General features: G+C 44.0%; 2 protein-coding genes and 1 long non-coding RNA gene across 9 annotated transcripts; 2 read left to right on the top strand and 1 right to left on the bottom strand.

Moving 5' to 3' along the window:
* The first annotated feature begins 373 nt into the window (after positions 1-373).
* On the top strand, positions 374-4,714 carry LOC125539829 (importin subunit beta-1-like). Of its 2 annotated transcripts, XM_048703345.1 has the most exons (4): positions 374-517; positions 596-823; positions 1,682-4,268; positions 4,350-4,714. In XM_048703345.1, exons 3-4 carry the CDS (start codon positions 1,705-1,707, stop codon positions 4,555-4,557), a joined length of 2,772 nt encoding a protein of 923 aa, XP_048559302.1. In that variant the 5' UTR covers positions 374-517; positions 596-823; positions 1,682-1,704; the 3' UTR covers positions 4,558-4,714. The 2 variants fall into 2 exon arrangements, with proteins under 2 accessions (XP_048559302.1, XP_048559301.1); XM_048703344.1 differs by lacking the exon at positions 596-823.
* A 3,522-nt stretch (positions 4,715-8,236) lies between these two features.
* Positions 8,237-12,821, top strand: LOC125539827. 6 transcript variants are annotated; one of them, XR_007297054.1, is made up of 5 exons: positions 8,237-9,401; positions 9,570-9,626; positions 9,813-9,942; positions 10,430-10,478; positions 10,554-12,821. It is a non-coding gene; the product is annotated as an uncharacterized LOC125539827 (long non-coding RNA). The 6 variants fall into 6 exon arrangements; XR_007297051.1 differs by having other exon boundaries at positions 9,570-9,942; positions 10,554-12,695; XR_007297055.1 differs by lacking the exon at positions 9,813-9,942 and having other exon boundaries at positions 8,238-9,401; positions 10,434-10,478; positions 10,554-12,695.
* On the bottom strand, positions 12,146-15,221 carry LOC125539826. The gene is made up of 3 exons (XM_048703343.1): positions 14,912-15,221; positions 12,398-12,589; positions 12,146-12,284 (listed from the first exon to the last, which is right to left on the bottom strand). Exons 1-3 carry the CDS (start codon positions 15,027-15,029, stop codon positions 12,166-12,168), a joined length of 429 nt encoding a protein of 142 aa, XP_048559300.1. The 5' UTR covers positions 15,030-15,221; the 3' UTR covers positions 12,146-12,165.
* Positions 15,222-18,780: the final 3,559 nt, after the last annotated feature.

Below are 18,780 nucleotides of genomic sequence, written 5' to 3'. Positions count from 1 at the left end.
CTCATTCATTAGGAGTAGAGATTGATGAAACCGAAAAGAAAAACATGGCAAAAATAAAGAAAACCCCCAAGAAAACGTGAAAGAAACAAAAGAAAATAGAAGAAAAATAAAAAAGGAAATAAAAACCGATACGATGCTGTCAAAGATTGTGAAATCCAATGAAAACCGGTGAAAACTGTAAAAAAAAGAAGAAGGAAGAAAACCACAAAAAAACCGGGCAACGACGGTACCCCTAATGGGCTGGCACATGCTCGGCGCGGGGGGGGGGTGGGGAAACCCAGCCCGCACCCCTAAACAGGCCGAAACCGACAAAGTGAGCAGCGCTTCGTGAATCTTAAAGCAACATCCATCCAACGGCTCGGCTCGTTTTATTTAGGGCTTCCCTTGGACATCCGCGAGCTCTTCAGGCCTTACGACATCCGCTCGCCGCCGCGGGCTCTTCAGCGCTTCACTGCCATCGAGCTGCCGACCTAGCGGAGGCGCACGAGTAGAAACGGCGGCTTCCTCCTTTCTGCCGGTAAGATCTATTGGATCCCTAACTCTAATCGCCGCCTGGCTAGCCCCTCACCGCTCTCATCTCTAATTGCAAGGCTAGGTCTTCTAAGAAGCAACAGTGATGATCCCACATGACCCTAAGTGACCAGCAGCAACAATCTCATCCATGTAGCTGTCAAATTTAAATTTTCTGGATCTGGGAAGGTTAAATTTTCTAGATCCGGGGAAGATTGATTTGTTGTTGCTTCATGGAGGTGGTTGTGCTCTTTTGGTTTTGGGGATAGTTAACCTGTTTTTCTCTTCTTTTTCTCTCTCTCCTCACGTTGAGGTAGTTGCTATTTCCTCTTAAGGTCCCTCATTATTAGTTTCGTGTAGCTTACATGCCCCCTCTTGGATTATTAGTTCTTGATTAATCATAGTTTGAGGATTTTTTTGGTGTAGCTTATATTGCCCCTCTTGATTAATCATAGTTTAAGGATTTCTTTGGTGTAGCTTATATTGCCCCTCTTAGTGTTTGATCCTAGTTAGAGGATGTCCAGGCACTATCCTTTGGAACTAGGCTTTGGATCTAGAACTAGCCCATTTGGTACTTTGTATTTATTTTGCTTTAAGATATGTTTTATATCAAGTTTCACAGATATGATTATTAGTAAGGGGTACTATCTATCTTTATACTATGAAGAATGATCACTTTCTTTAGCTGTTTTTTCTAGTTTATACTTCACTATGATTTTTCTTGTAAATTTTGCTCTTCAAGTTTCCTACTTTTGACTATGATTACTAGTTTTCTTGTAATTTTCTCCTAATATTTTAGTGCTAGTATTTTAGTTGTGACTTCAAGGCTCTTGCTAATGTAATTTTTTTATTTCTTCTTCCAACTATGGTTACATGTTCTAATAATTAATATAACAATTAGTTCTCCATCCATTTAGGTGGTGTTTGGTTCTCTAGTCCTAGGACTTTTTCTAGTCCCTAGGACTTTTTGAAAAAGACTCTCAAGGAGGTGCTTCTAAGGACTTTTAGCAAAAAGTCCCAAAAAAGTTCCACCCTGTTTGGTTTGCTAGGGACTTTTTCTAGTCCCAACACAAAAAAGTCCCTGAAACCAAACACCCCCTTATTTGGTTCTTACATACCATATTTTTGGTGGTTAATTTGTTGCTTTTTTCCTATCTTTGATGTTTGCCAGGGGACTTGCCCAAGAGAGTTGATATGGATGAATCAATTGATATGAGTGATGCTCTGGCACATGCTTCCAACCCAGATGACAACATAAGGTCAATAGGAGAAGGCATGCTAAAGCGGCTCCATAATCTTGATCTTCCCAACTTCCTCCTACGACTATCATCTGAGCTCTTGAGGGAGGGGAGTCCAGAAGAGTCTAGGGCACTTGCTGCCATCACCCTTAAGAACTCATTGGACTCAAAGGATCCTGCACTCAAGGACGCGCACGAGGATCTACTTTCTCTAAAATGGCTCAACCTCCATCCCTCAATCCGATCCGAGATTAAAACGAACTTGCTCATGACACTAGAATCTGATTCAAGGCAATCTCATTCAAGGCGCCCCTCATCAAAAGTTATTGCAAAAGTTATTGCCAGAGTTGCATGCATGGAGATACCCCGGAATCAATGGCTGGACCTTGTTGGTAAATTAGTGGACAACATGGCAAGTTCATCTTCTTCCCTAAAGCAAGCAACTCTAGAGGTGCTGGAGTATATCTTCGAGGAGAAGATCCCTAAAGTTCTTAAGGGGAATCAAGTGGATGATGTTATGGCTTGTGTCATCAATGCATTGAAGAACCAGGTTCTAAGTTCTGAAGTCCATCTGGCAGCCCTTAAAGTTCTACTCAACATTCTTGAGTTAGCTAAGTTTAAAGGTCATGCTTGGAGAAATTCTATAGTGGCAGTTTGTGATGTGGCAGTAGTGACTGTTTGTGATGTGGCAGGAGGCCGGGGTGAATCTGGAGCGGAGATCAAAGAGGCGGCATTTGAGTGCCTTGTTGCAATGGCATCCACTTGTCATACCAAATTAGAACCATACAAGGAAATCATGTTGAGTCTTACATCCCAAGCTTTGGAAGGAGATGTGGAATCAGTTAAAGTCCAATGTATTAAGTTGTGGATGACTATTTGCCAAGAAGAGATTAATTGGGAAGAGGAGGAGGAGGAAGAAGGAGGAGAAGAAGGAGAAGAAGAAGAAGAAGAAGAAGAAGGGGCATCTAGCTTTATTGTTACTCTCTGTTCATTTGTTCCACTTCTCCTACGCACTTACTTAAAAGAAGAGGGAGATTTAAAACAAGAGGACATTTGGAAACAGGAAGATGAGGGAGATGGAGACATTTCCATGACTGCGGAACAAGAAGAAGAGGGAGATGGAGACATTTCCATGACCACAGAACAAGAAGAAGAGGGAGATGAAAATGTGGAACAAGAGGAAGATGAGACTCTACAAGGCATTTCCATGACATGCCTAGGCCTTGCAGCTCGAATTATGAAGGGTGGAATTGTCCCCCTTGTGATGCATTTTGTTGTGGAAAACATGAATGGGCCACATAAGGTAGCAGCATTGTCTCCATTAGGTTTTATCCTTGAAGGTCCCTCTGTCAAGCAACTTGCTCCTGTGGTTGATTTATTGCTTACCATGATGGAAGATGGGGAGGAAGGTGTAAGAGGCAAGGCTGCATGGAGTCTTGGGCGGCTGTTTGAGCTTGTTGGTGCAAATAGAATTATGAGAAATAAAGTGGTGACCCTGGATGGGATCATGAGGGTCTTGATAGAGGGGAGCAAAGATGTCCCTCAAGTGTCCACTGAAGTGCATGGAGCTCTATGTTTTCTTGCAAGAAGTTATGGAGATGATGCAAAGTCAAAGTCAAACTTATCTCAGCTTTCACCTTTTGTTCCGCCTGTTATTGATGCTCTCATTTGTGCTTCAGATCTGGCTAGGGATACTCCTTATAGGCTTCTTGCATGTCCTTATAAAGCATTGAGTGAGATTGTAAGAGTCAGTCATGTTCAAGACTTGCAAGTCTGTCAGGCACTTATAGGTTTGATGTCTCATATCATGAGAAGATTGAACACTGTGCTTCATGGTCATGGTGCAATTTCATCTCTTAAGAGGAAGAACCAACTTGAGGTCTTGCTGTGTGGTCTACTTAATGTCTTAATCCACAAGCTTGGAAGCAGCAATAACTTTACACTTAAGTGGTCTGCTAAATGTGTGTTGCTGTTATTGTGCCCTCTGTTGACCCGTGACAGTACTAGTGCACGTGATGGAGCAGCCCTTGCCATTGGTGCTCTTGCTCATGCCATTGGTGGTGATTTTGGACAACACATGCCTATGCTGCTACAATATTTTAGTGTGAAGCGACTCTTTCCAGTTTATCTAGAAGTGATGTGTGATATTTGCCAAGTCTTGGGAAAAAAGGGGAAAAAGGAAGAAGTGGTGCCATCCTTTGATCATATTATGGATGTTCTGTGCCAAGGTATGACAGAAGTGACACTTCAGCCTCCAATTCTATCAAGCATTGGACAGATTGCTCTTGCTCTTGGTGAGAAATTTGAGAAATACCTGCCTCTAGTTATGGAAAAGCTTCTAGTTGTGGAAAAGCTTACTCAGGTCAAGTCAGAGGGTAAGGATGAGGATCATAGTACCAAAGTTAGGGAGGGAATATTTGAGGCCTACTATGGCATAATAGGGGGTATAACTGACCCAAGGTCTGGATTCAAGGTAGGATTGGCTCTACTTGACTTCAGTGAACAGGAGAGGAAGAGAAGGTAACAAATGCCTTGTTTTTTTCTTTTGGTTGGGCACGTGTACTCATTGACTGATTGTCAATTGATTTTTTTTTCTTCTAGGGACAGGGACGGAAGGACCTTGACAGCAGGAGTCCATGCCTTGTCTCAGCTTCCTCCTAGAGTGGAGGTTTGGTCAGAGGGGTTTATTCGATTGATGCAGGAAGCAAGTATTTGTGGTCGAGTGCAGGTAACAGAAGGACAGCAGAAAGCAAGTATTTATGGTCGAGTGCAGGTAACAGAAGGACAGCAGAGTGGGGGCTTGAGGTAGCAGAAGGAAAGCAAATATACCTCCGTCTGGAATTAGTTGACAACTAATTCGGAAAGGAAGGAAACTCTGCTTTATTTTGGTTGTGAAAACTGCTTTATTTTGGGCTGTGGGTTGACTGTTGGAACTGCCTTTATCCTCTAATTAATTAGAATTATTATGGTGGAGTTGTTTATAGCCTTAGGCCATGTTTGGTAATAGTAGTATCAGTGTTTTTTCACCCCCAAGGGGCCTCAATCCCTAGTCTGAAGTATTATTTGGAGTAGTGCCATCTCCACTGGTTGCAGCCACTCCCCGGCGCCGTCAATCCTCGGCAGGAGTTCGTGAGCAGCTCCCTCTTCCCTAGTATGGAGTGGAGATTCATCCACACTGGAACGACCAGCTACTCTGGCATCCACCATCAGGGGCAGCCCAGCTGGTTGAGGCGGTGGCCTAGCGCAGTTGTCGTGGCCGTCGCCGGTGTCGCCAGCTGGGAGGCGGTGCTTACTTGGGCTCGGGCGCAAGGCAAAGGACGACGGAGTTAGTGGCAATGTCTGATGCTGTCGTCTCATGCAGATCAGCTACGGGCTGCCACTTTGTGAGGATGGTGCGGGGCGTCCGAAGTATCCAAAATTTTGGATTTTGATAGTGCCACTGTTCTTCATCCCCATCAGACTTCATCGGGTGGTAGCGAGCGGCTTCATCGTGTCACGTCAGCTTGCTCATGCCGGCATGACCATCGCTCGTCACCAGAACCGTGTGCATATGCAGCTATTGGGATTGAGGCAAGTGGAGGAGACAACATAAGATGACTTCGATTATTGGATGGTACTTCTTGTGTACCCAGTCTCGAGTTCTGGGGTGAGAATCCTAGGTCTGACCTTGATTGGTTATACCTAGCAATGGCGTCGTTTTTTGCGTCGTCGGAATTTTGCTTGGATTTGATCTTCAGGGTGAAAACCCATGTTCTGACCTTTGGTGGTTGGACCGGCGACGGCGGCGTTTGCGCGTCGTTCCCTTTCTGGAGGCGTCGCTTTTGAAGAAACTTTCTCATAGTTCTTGTGTTGTCAAGAATTGGTTGGCGCCCCACGGTCACTGCTGTGTTTCGTTGATAGTTGTGTTTTTTGCTTCAGGGTTTTCTTTTTCTCCATCCGTTTAGGCATAGCTTCGGTCTTGTAAAACTTTGCTTTTTGCCGGCGTGATTGTTTGTTTGTGTGTGTTGCATTGGCTGTGTGCATCTTAATTATGCAGAGGCCAGGTGTGTATTTATTATGATTGTATCGCTTGATACTACACTATAAGTCAATAAAGAGCACTCTTTATCGAAAAAATGCACACGCACCAGAGCATGCACGAACGCACGCCACTCGCACGAAACAGGAGCACGCACGCGCTGGCGCACACACGGAGGTCCGTACGGGACACCTGTGCAGGGTGTTCAACTGCACAGGGACCCCAGTTACTAGGGCCTCCGATTTTACACACGGTAGCAGCACTACACATCCAGGTGTTCCTTAAATAGAAATACTAACGAAATTGCTGTGCACACGAAACTGCACACACGTCGTGCAGCCGACAGGCATATCCAACGATGGAGCAGTGCTGCTGCCGGCATCAGATGGCCTGAACTTCAGCGTCGTCCACAAGTCGTCCGTGTGTATCTCCGGCAAACGCCCCAGGGCACTCGTCCCATTAATCCGCCGTGATGATGGACTGATGCTTGTACGGCTACGACGTTATGGCCCGTCGCCGTGCGTCCCATCCTCGACCTAGCATCGCGCGTATTGTGCCTGGTTCACGGCGGCAGCGCATGCGAGACCACCCTCGCGGACAAGCTTGCCGCCGTCGACGAAGAGCCCCCCGAAGAGCTGCAGCTAGGTGAGTGCCGGAGCGCAGCGAAACCTCGCCTAGCTCGTGCTAACCATGTCCTCGCTACGCCCATGGTTGTCTTTTTTTCCCCACCGCTCTCTCTTTGGCCTAGCTTGTGGGACGTGCAGCTGCTCATCTGCCTTTGCTCTAAAACCAACAACCACGTTGTGTGCTCGGAGGCTCACCCAGGCAGGGCTCAACCTGCTGGTGCCCTGGTCGTCACCGCCGCTGGCGGCGTGTGCACGATGCATTCCAAAGTATTGGCCCACCAGAGCAATTCCGTTTGCGAACAAGAGTTTTTCTTTTCTCACCGTAAGTTTTTGAACCAGAAATGTATGTACTACCCTTATATAAAAATCGACGGTGGGATGGTTTGAATGGATGGAACCGTCCAAGATGCGGGTGGGTATGGCAAACCCTTGTGATGAGCTTGATCGTGACCTCTTGTATGCATTCTCACACATCACCATCGGCAACTGTGCACGTGCGTCATTTTGGGACTCTCCTTGGGTAAATGGAGAAGAGCCGTCCGACATCGCCCCTCTCACCTTCGAGGCTTCCAAGCAGAAGAAGTGAAAAGTCATGGATGCCATGCACGAAGGAAATTGGCTAAAAAAATCAAGCTCCTAGACAATTGGACGATATTGTGACTCTTTGGGCTCGTGTTAGGGCCATACCGATGATGGTGGACATAGAGGACACCATTATTTGGAAGCACACGACCGACGGGTCATACTCCGCCACCTCCGCGTACCACGCCCAACTTCTTGGGTCGTTCTGCTCACCCATGGGAGCCGCGGTCTGGAAGGCTTGGGCTCCCCCTAAGATGAAATTTTTCGCTTGGTTGGCGATCCAAAACCGTGTTTGGACGGCGGATCGGTTGGAAAAAAGGGGGTGGCCTAACTGCGGGCTCTATCCGCTTTGCAAGCAGACAGCGGAGACGATCGGGCACATCTTCTACAGATGCCGTTTCTCCATCAGGCTGTGGGGAATGATCAAGGGCTGGCTCAATCTCGACTTCATCGAATTCTCAACTTGGGGGACTCAACGCTCCATCAAAGACCGGTGGATCAACATGTCGGGCGACAGCAATGACGAATCGGAAGGCGATAGCCTCCCTCACCATGCTAACATGCTGGACCATTTGGTGCGAAAGTAATGCTAGGGTGTTCCGGCACAAGTCTACTCTTCCGTCCATCCTGTTATCAAACATCCAAGCTGAGGCAAGGCTTTGGGTCAATGCGGGTGCAAAACATTTGGGCCACATCATGTCGGGAGAGTAGTGGCCTTGTAATTCTTGTTTAGCTTTCCTTGTAAAAGCAACTCCAAACTTCTTCGTAATTAATGGATGGCCAATCTTTTGCCTCCGTTTCGAAATGGTGGGATCGCACAGATACTGCTCCCTCCCGAGTAGCAGTATAGGGTGCCGTAAAAACCCTACTATCTTCCACTTCCAGAGCAAGTCTTTAAACGGCTTCAACACACATCACTTCCTCTTCAAGTAATCCAAGATGTTGTTCTTATGCCTTGGATTAGAGCATCTACAACCAGGCCCCTCAAACCCGTCTCAAATGTCCGGGCAGGCCGCTCGGTCACAATTTTTGACTCAGACGGGCCTCTCAAACGGCCCTCAAACGCCTGGGCTGACCGGCACCATCCATATCCAGCGAGCCCGCCACGTCGGCGTGACGAAGGCGCCCCACACGGAAACGCCCGGAAACCCAACGGTCCGACGGACGCCACGTCCGTCGCTGTGTGGCGTCACTCCGGCAGGCTGCGTAGTGTCTTGCCCGACTATTTAAGCCGGCTGTCACCCCCACGTCGGCGTGATTTGATTGATTCGCCGGTGTTACTTGCATCGTCGCCGGAATAAGAAAACGGGAGGGATGAAGCAGCGCCTTGCGGTGCGAATAGTGTGGCACGAGGTCTCGCTCGGTTCGGCAGCACCAAGCGTCTAGCGGCTAATTGGAACGAGGATTGGGTAGTGCCAGCTGCAACCGACGGTGATACAGTGGGATCATCTGCCAAATGTGACGTTCATAGCAGCTCGCTCTCCCAACGCTGGCACAAGCAATTGGGAGGCACAAAATATCCCATGTAATTGGGCTAGCAGTCCACCGGGCGTGCCCGTTCTCCCAGTGGAACTACATAGGGACGTTGCAAGCAATTGGGCTAGCAGTCAACCGACTAGCTAAAGAAACAACCAGCTAGCAGTCAACTTGCTAGCCAGCTTGCACAGGTATATATGTTTTCAGAATTTTTGTGTTTGCCTTGTGAATTTTTCAAAAATATTCTTGTGAATTTTAATGGATCAAAGACATGAATTGCATATCATACAAGTTATTAATGCATATAGATTATAGAGTTATGGACTACTTTGGATTTTACATAATTATATGCTGAAGTTCACTCCACCTTAATTTTTTATTTGAGAAAATGCATGCATTGCTCACGTGTGATGTTAAACAAAATGAGGGTTAAGCCTAATGAAGTTTCTGGTTGAGTTAATTTGTAATAGCATGACCTGGTATATCATCCATGCATACATAATGTTTTCCGGTGCAACGCACGGGCACTTACCTAGTGTGCTAATAATGAATTGAAACCATGAAAATTGTAACCTGAAGGTTTGACCGTTGTCACCTAACCTTTTCTGTTTATAATGAACACCAGGGTTTAAATCTTCAAGTGCCTTTCTTGTTTAAGCTTGTGTTCGATTAGCTTGCAGCCCTTGGTAGCACCAAGACTTCACTGGCATCATTTACAACCCTATTGGCTCTCTTTGCAGCGGCCTGTGGGGCATCGACCAGGCTGGCAGCGACCCCGATGGAGGGGAAGGGCTCGACAGGCGCTTCCAGGCAGGAGAGGCTTGGGGGCCTCGTGGATTGGGGAGATGGCGGCCACCCGGGTTTCTCCGATCGATCTGCGATCTGGACAGGGTCACGACAACGCGGGCGTCGGGCGCAGGCGAGCGACCCTCTGCAGCCACGCGTTGACAGGTAGAAGGCATAACACTCCTCCCACCTTTGCTTCTCCCCTCCTTCCCTTCACTTCCCACTCCTTTCCGATCTAGACTGCCCACCTACGTCCGCATCTTTTTTCTCTCGATTTGTACTACTTGATTCTCTGGTTCTCTTATAATCTTATTTTGATTCCTCAACTTTTAGTTACCTGTCGAGACTATAAGAAGAATTTTGAGGAAGAATTTGATCAAGAAGACCAAGGTGAATTATATCTCTCTTGAACACAGTCACTCCTGTTCCTGCATTTTTGGATTTTTCTGTGTAGTAGAGCACATGCCATGATTTTGTACTCCTCTTCCTTCCGCAACCTTGCCTGCCGAGCGCACTGAGCTGTTTTGCTGTACAAAGAGCATCTCCATTTTAATGTGCCATGGTGTCCCTCTCCAGGCTAGCTCCAAACTTCTGCCCCCATCATTCCCATGGTGTCTAAGAATATCATAGGGAAGAGGCTCTGGGAGAGGGGGTTTGGTTTTACTTTTCTGGTTTTGCAACACGATGCGCCGAATTTCTCCTGCACGTATGGCTTTATTCCTTCATTTACCATATGCAAATCTTAATCTTCAATTTGTTTGGTTTCCTATGAGTGGAGATTACTGTGATGCTATGTAAGCCTAAAGTGTAGAGTGAATCAGATATGTGCTAGGTCCACTAATTTAGCTCATTACCTTGCTTCACTGTTGTGTAGATGCAAAACTTGTTTTCCCTTATGCTGAATTTGCCACTATTTTTCATTTCTTCTCATTATGATCTAATCAAAGTGACTTGACGTATTTGAGGCTCTTGTGCATGTCTGGTTTGGACTTGCCCTTATTTTTTACCAAATCACTAAACTAAACTGTATAAATAAAATAGACCCCCTCCTTTCCAACACCTTATATATTATTAGAGTGAGCAATAACATGTTATCATATTCGGTTTCTTGTGAGCAGCACTTCAGTTTAGATTGTCATATACTCTTTGGTATATAGCATTTTTTGCTTATATCTATTACCTATTTCGCATAGAGAGATGGTTTGCTTTGGAGAGGAATTAGATAAGGTCCATGAGTCCTAAGTAAGTGTGATAAGCAAGCCCTGCACTTCTATTTACTATTAAGCATCAACTAAATTTTTGATAATGGCATTTCAGAGATAATACAATCAATCCAACTGTTAACTTTGGTGTGCTTTTGGGACGGACTAATATGAAGACGCTGGCTAGCTCGCATTGCCATCATAGTCTAGAAGCAAGGGCAAGGATTATAGGGAAAATAAAGGTACAATGCTCCCAATATATTTTACCTTCTCGGCGAAGTTTTGGTGCTTGCGCAAGAAAATAACACCATCATTATACCTACTGCTCATTTTTTATTCAGGCAATTAGCCATCAATAGGAAAAGCCAACTAATTGTACTTTCTCTATTGCAGAGGTGAAATTACTACTACTTTTCGAAAGTTTTTTATGCATGTTCCCCTTTCTTAATCTTCTATTTTTTCAAATGTACATACCTGTGCTTATAATCATTATTACACTTGGTTCTACTGCAAGAGCATACTTTATCTTTCCATTTCCATCAATCCATCTTGATGTGTGATCGGGTTGTTGTGTGATGCTGTTAGCTATTGATATGGTGTCTGCTTATGTCTGTTCATAAGTACACCCTTTGCCTATTGTTCGGTTGAGACATATAGCAAGCACAAGAAAAATCTGCTAATGAGTCCTTAGCTAGCTTTTGATATTTTAGTCCTCTGGCCTTGTTCACACATAGCTCCAGAATTAGGGAACTAGAAATAACTGATTCTTGTCCCCAAAAAACAGCTAGGTAATTTTCATAGACCTTCTGACCTTCATTATTATATGCTTTTGCATTTGTTGCATTCGTTCTTTCAGGTTGTTTCATTATTTTTCCATGTTGGTAGGATGCCCAGTGTATTTCAGCTCATATGTACATGTATTGTGTATGGTTTATTTGTCCTATCTGCCGGTGTCTGAGCATGACAAGCAGGAAAGAGGGAGGGGGGATTTTTCAAGTACAAAGCAAAATGTGCACAAAATAGATGCGGCTCACAATGTCATAGCATAGACTGGAAAAACTATACATTGTATATATATCATAAATACTATTATCCAGTGCTCACGATTTATGTTCACATAGATACATGGTAACAACAACATACCTGGTTTTGTGGATAATGACTACTCCAGTGCCACAACTGTAGAATACACTAGACTGGTCAAAAGTGCTCCATTGCCTCAATTGTAGAATACACCGGACTGGCCAAAAGTTGTCCATAGCCACAACTGTAGAATATATGTCGCAGTTTGACCTTCATACTCTCAATTTGAAGCTTCAGATCATCCTGTTTAGCCAAAAAATATCATAAATTGCACATTCATTTGGGTAAACATGTTGGCTTTCATGTAGTGATATTTTGCTTTGGCAGTGTGCACCGTATGATGCTGAGGCCTAGAGATGAACCCTTCCATCATCTTAAAAGAAAAAAAAGTTTGTACCCAATAGAATGAAATATTTTTGCCCAGGGTGAAACAGCTACCTCGGCATGAGAATGCCTAATGTCTCTTGCAGTTTCTGAAACTGCTGCCTGCAGATCAGAGATATCTCGGAAGCTATCTCCCCGGAAGCTCCTGTAAACTGAATCCCCACTGCTGCTGCTACTGAGTTGCGCTACTGATGTGATTGATTGTGAATTTGTCTTCAGGGTTGTATCAGCATGGTAAGAGATGTCGCTGCCAGCACTGCCTAAAGGGCTAGCTTCAGGATTGACCTATTTATATTTACGAGTGTGTGATCACATTGCGATGGCAGAGATGACTGACGGAATAATGCAGTTGATGTTCCATTTCTGTCAGCCCACTCTGCTGTAGACAGAATAGTTAGTAACACTCTAATACACTTTTTTTGTTTGTATTCAGTTCATAGGTGTAATCAACAATTTTCAGAAAACAAAATCAAATGAAGACTTGAGTATTACCTGAGGGCGCACTGGAAAGGCTTCCAGAGCTAGGAGAAGAAACGGTTGAAGAAGATATGGTCTTGGGTGTTTCACAGGCATCAGGTGTAAGAGTGCACGAATGACAGTTTGCCCTTCGAAACGACGTACGCCGTACAGAAGCTTGGAATGCATTCAGAGATTTTTGTTGAAGTCTTGCTTCCTTTGAGCTTCCTGCAAACAATCAACAATGGTAGCCACACGATTAAGATTGCACTAGGCATTTCTTATCCTATACTGTACTGGGTTTTATTCTTTATAAAAATTGTTCAGCCTAAATTTTCTGCAAATTTCCATATTGAACTTGGAACCAAGTAGTTGCAGTGCAACCTTCAGTGTTAGGCCGGTAGCTGGGGAATTAAATGAGAAGACAATGATAATCCTACCAAATGCTTTTCTCACTATATATCACAGTGCTCCAGCTAATCATCCTAAAAGTTTTCCAAGACGTATAGTGGTAACATTAGACACTACCAACATCAAACGTGGTGTAGAACTGAAATTAGTATGACAGAGAGAACTAATAAAGGGGTGAAAGATTCTTATGACCGTAATATCGTCCGTTTCCGTCCGACCGGTTTCGTAAGTTGTCCTTGGTCGTCCGTATATGTTTCTGCTTGGTAAGTTATGTGGGATAGAATTCGAATTTCTGTTATGGGCCACTAAAAAATTGGAGGTAAATACACCAAGGTCTTAGAACTTGCGTGCGGCGGTTACTTTGGTGCACAAAGTTGTAAAATACGTGTTTGTGGTCACTAAACTTGTGATGCCGTTCAAATACAGTCACTCTCACCGTACGCATGCGTATCCGTAGACGCCAGCATGGCACGGCCCCCTGTCAGCCACCGTAATTGCTCTTGTATGATAGATTTGTAGAAAAGCCCACAGTTCTTTTTTTATTTACATAGGAACCCCTAAAATAAGAAAAATAGTGGGGCGGCGGGGTTCCATACTTGGACGTACTGCTAAGTGGCACGATTGAACAACCACCACGCCAACAGTATCATGTGTTTACTTTGCACTACTATATTATACTGTATATCCTATCCGGATGGACCCAAAAAGTGATAATGAAGAAATTTATGTCTTCTAATAATAAGAATGCAAAGTGCAACCGGTGGGTTCGAACCCGTGACATGGAGATTCACTCGCGCATAAGCCAACCACCAAGCAACTGCGACATGTGATGTAATTTAGAGATAGACAATGTATATGTTTTTATCACTCTTGTTCTCTATAAGTATGTGCCATTTTAAAAAATGTTTAAACATTGTAAAAAATGTTCGTGTAATTCAAAATATGTTCATGCAATAGAAAAACTACGCGAACAGTTTTTTGAACCATGCGAGCATAATTGTACATTGTGTAAAACTCACAATTTTTTTTGAAATGTGTCAACATTTTTTAAATGCAATGTACATTTCTTAATTTACATGAATATTTTTCACAGTGTTTAAACATTTTTATAAATGCCATGTAGTTTTTTTAACGCATGTACATATTTTGAATTGCACAAACAATATTATTTGAAAATAATACATGAACAATTTTTTCTGATCCACGAATTTCTCAAATAAAACGAATAGGTGTTATTATGAATATTTAAAAACTATTCTGTGTTATTATTATGCAAACATTTTTATAATTCATAAGTATTATTTTAGAATAATACATGAAAATTATTTGAAATTATCTTATTAATGGCATTATAATTTGCATACTATCTACAAATTTCTGAAAAATAAACAAGTGCAAAATGGGTCGCCGGACCACAGCCCATTTCTGTTCCATGAGCGCTTCCGTTTTTGTACATTAATCTTAGTTACTCTTAATAGCTGTCTACAGATGTGTGGCGCAGTTTGTGTGACCTGTATTGTACTAGCATTAGGTCGGGGTTCGAGATCTGGCAGTTAAACTTTTCGTCCCATCGATTGTTGATTTTTTATTTTGCATAGAAGAAGAAGAAGGGGTTTTGTGCAAAAATGCGTCCATGTGTCATTGACAGCAGACCCATGCCATGCTCGCATCGACGGATACGCTCGCGTACAGAGAGAGTGACTGTATTTGAACAGTCTCGCAAGTTTAGTGACCCTAAATATGTATTTTGCAACTTTGTGCACCAAAGTGACCGCCGCGTGCAAGTTCTAAGACCTCTGGTGTATTTACCTCAAAAAATTGCCCGATGTGCTAATCTTTTGGACTTCTTTTGTAATTAATAGTCTCACCCTGCTTCTTTACATCAAATCCTAGCAACTTATATATGTGCTAGATATGCAAGAATCAAACAAGCGAGCGAGGCCTGCCGCATAATGCCACCAATCGAAAAACATCTCCTCCGAGGAGGAAGGCCAGGCTGCTATCAGCAACCAGCGAGCGAGGAAGGAACCAAAGAATAGAAATAGCCCGTCGGCTTGTGCAGCTGCGGAGCATCCTGAAGACCCCTGTGACACTAAAAGAGGGGAGGGAAGGGTGGATGGAGGAGGAGCAGAGAATCACCTCCAGGCGAAGGAGTTGGTGTCGCAGGCGACGACCCCCGCCAGGGGCAGTGGTCGCGGCCGCCGTCCCAGTCGACGAGCGCGTTGGCGACGTTGCCGAAGCACGCCTTGACGGACATTAGCACCTCCCCCGTCTCTTATGCCGCCGCTGCCAACAGCCCAAGCACCGCCGCACGATGACGGCCCTAAAGCGACCGTCCTTGCCTTCTCCCTCCGCCGCCTGCGCACTCCGTACGGGATCGAGAAATCTCCTCTCCGGACCCACCTTGTGTCCGTCAGGGGAAGAAGCATAGCCGTGGTGGTGGTGTGTGTGTTTTTTTACGGGTGTGTGGTCTTGTGTCAGCGGGGAGGGGAGAAACCGGGGGAGATGGACACGACCTGCGAGCGAAGAGAAAATTGGTGACGTGTACACGTGGAGCACCAGCACCGACGAGCAAAGCGGCTGGTTTGGGAGGACGTGTGTGCACACATGTCGGACTGGTTTACAAGACGGGTAAACATATCCGAGTCCATCACACGAACGTGTTAGTGTACGCATGTATTTTTTTTGTGAATACGTGTATGCATGTATTTGTTCTCCGAACACATACATTGCTGGATTTGATGCTATATATTTTTGTTATCAGGTTGGATTTACCTCAGTTTGTGTCCCTCACGAACTCAGACCGTCTAAAAATGTGAAAATTGGATTCCTCCAAAAAAAACGTAAAAACAGAAAGATTAATATATAGAGTAGTATAGCATGCAGTCGAACAAAAAATATAAATTGTCTTCAGGCATTGTTGATCCCGATTCATACGAGTGCCTAATAAACCACCAACGCCCAATCTCCATGAAGCTATTGTTCCAGATTTAAAAAATGATGTCATGTTTGACGTTCCTAAGACGAACATATTGGAGGTGGTATGTATGAACTTGGCAACCACCATATACATTCTTTTGACCCGAACATTGATGCTACGAAGGAACAACAACAATTGCATCAAGTAAAATTACTCTAGAAGTGTCGGATGCTCAACATTTTAATTGTCTAAATGGCAATACAATCTGCCGATGTGGTATGCAGAATATAATCAATTTATTTTATCCTAAATTTGTATAGTTAGTTATTCCACTTCTGTTTATATGCTGGTTAGTTGCACTATATGATATAGCTAGCTATGTAGTTTTCTTTATAAAGTCGGATTAAATAATCTACCGCAAGCTACATTCGTACCTTTGTTTTGATGTAAGTTCATGCTTTTAGTCTATCGTGCTTCCCATTATCAGGCTTGATACGCCTGCGCTAGTTATATATAAAGACGCCATCTAAGTATCTCCTTGCATTGGTATGCCTGGACCGTAATGTTACCAGGATTGATAAAATATGCCATCTAAGTATAATGGTTTTAAATTTTAATGCTTGGTTTGCTTTGGCTACTTGCACCAGTTGCACAAGCAGCCTCTGTTTTTATTCCACATACCCAAGGGCAATATATTTTGACCTTCTATCTTTGTTCAACTGCAATATCTCAAATCGAAAGGCACAAACTTATTTTGAATGGTAACTAATTGGATCCGACCATGAGTGAGCCAAGGGATCGTTGTACTCCCTCGCTGTCTTTTCCAGTTTCACTCACTGCCAGAGCAAGAATACTATGTTTTGGCGGGGTTTCTTCTGGAAACAAAGACAACATATCTCGATGTGAAATGCTTCGACCATCACGTTTTAATGTTAGCCATTATTAGGTTTATGAAAAAGTGTTTCACTACTACCATGCTTCTATTCTACATGTTCTTTTTGTCATAGGATGCATGTGACATCATTAGTATTAAGTATGAGGTAGGGGTTTTATGCCTTTCGGTAGATCTCAAGGTCTCATTGAGTTTTATGGATAATAGATATGCATGTGTGCTGGTATTAATCTGACCATGTTTATGTATATGGGTGACGTGTTTTTCCATAAATTTGTCTGTTTGCAATTTATCTTTTGCCGAGGCAAAGGAAATGGTGTGTGTGTGGGGGAGAACTAATATACTTTAGGACGATGGCTTAATTGCAGGCAGGAAAAAAGATTTGGAATGTATATGGCAAAATGAAGGACAACAATATCAAAACCTGGTCTACAGAAACCAAACACCCCTACGATGAAGAGTTGTTTAGACGATGAAATCATGGTCAATATTGATGGAACATGCCGTGATGGCTCTACCTAATATCACCACCTTCATGTTTTTCCTGTTGGTAGCAGATACAAGACTCAGCTAGGGGTTAAGAGACCAGCTCTACCTATATGATGCATCTCTGCTAAAATAGTTTGCCTTATAAAGCCAATATCATCAAGTGATTTCATAACTTTCTTTTGAGCTATCATGCTACCATGTAATGAAATATATAATGTTGTGTACTAAGTACCTATTAAATTGGCTCTAAATCACTCTCACTTTCATGGCTCACTCTCGCTTTTTGCACCATGGGCGCAACGGGTCGTCTAGCATGAACAAAGGGCAAGCATATGCTTTCGCCTTCAAATGCAATTCCAAGGGTCTGCGCCTGATCGTCTACTCAATATAAGCAAAAGCCCCTTGTTATATAACTTAATATTAGTATAAATGCCTACCAAAACTTCTGTGGTTATCATCCTTTTGAATCTTATGTAACCCACTAAGATCATACTGTGCATTTAGCTATCGGTTATTTGCTGCTTAGACTGCTATGTGGTATGCTTTTGAAACAACCATGATAAAAGAAATATATGCTTTCGTCTTCAACTGCACGTCCAAAGGCCTCTGCATGACTGCCTATCAAATCTAAACAGATCACAAGAATCCTTTCCTACATGACTTAGTGCATCATTTTTGATCTTATCATCTTATGTAAAACAAACCATGACAATCCTGTGCGTATGACTATCGCTTACTCGCTGCCTATAGTATCATGAGCTATGTTTTTCGAACAACAATATGTTAATGCACACTCTTTCAATACTTGGCTTACACTCGGCCTTTGCGCCATTGGCGCAACGGGTCATCTAGTGTGTAGAAATCCTGGGCGGGCCATGGCCCAGTTGAGCCCCAACGAAGCTCCGCCCCTGCCAACACGGACCCCGGCTTCGCCCAAGCCGAGTTCACAACCGTCACGATCACCTTGTCGACTTGCAGCCAGCGTGCGTGCCAAGCTGCAAATAGCCTCAATAGTGTGCGTGCTTGCGGCACAGTCCTCTCTCTCGAGGACACGCTCGTGTTATTTGTGTGGGACAAAAAGATAGAAGAAATGTAGGCGCGCTTCATGTGTTTGATGAAATGCCCATAAAGACAGTGAGAAGGAAGAAGAAAGAGGGTGAGTAGGAGAGAGAAATACCAACCACAAGGACGAAGACCAGCCAAAACCGTGCTGAGTCAACAACAATACCGGATCAGCCGAGACGAGGGACTAAACTTGTCCGGTTTCAAGAGTTAAGGATGCAAAATGACTGGTTTTGAAGCTGAGGGACGAAATTTAGACTCCTCAAAAAATTGAAGGATGAAAAGTATACTTTTCTCTATATATTATGCATAATTTTGTATGGATTTAGGGGATGCATATGAGAGAGTTGTATGTGGAGAAAGAAATATGAGGCGTGCCCGGTCACTGTCCACGGACACGCCCGGCTCGTCCGCGGGCGTTTGATGGATCGGATTTGCCAAGTCCGACCGTACATGCTCTTAATTCCTTCACATTTTCGAAAATAAATATGTTCCTTCGCTGAATCTGAATAGGTATGTACCACCTCAATCCACCATCTGGTTATTCGATGTTTTCATCCGGAATTCTTTCTCTGTTTCTGCTTGCCTGCCAGTAATTTGGGTGCGACGATTGGAGTTGGAAGCGAAAGCCCGATTGCTTGGTCT

This window comes from Triticum urartu, chromosome 2 (genome assembly GCF_003073215.2).
Source record: "Triticum urartu cultivar G1812 chromosome 2, Tu2.1, whole genome shotgun sequence".
NCBI lineage: Eukaryota > Viridiplantae > Streptophyta > Magnoliopsida > Poales > Poaceae > Triticum > Triticum urartu.
Note: the sequence above shows the minus strand (reverse complement) of the source record. Positions and strands in the feature narration are given on the sequence as shown.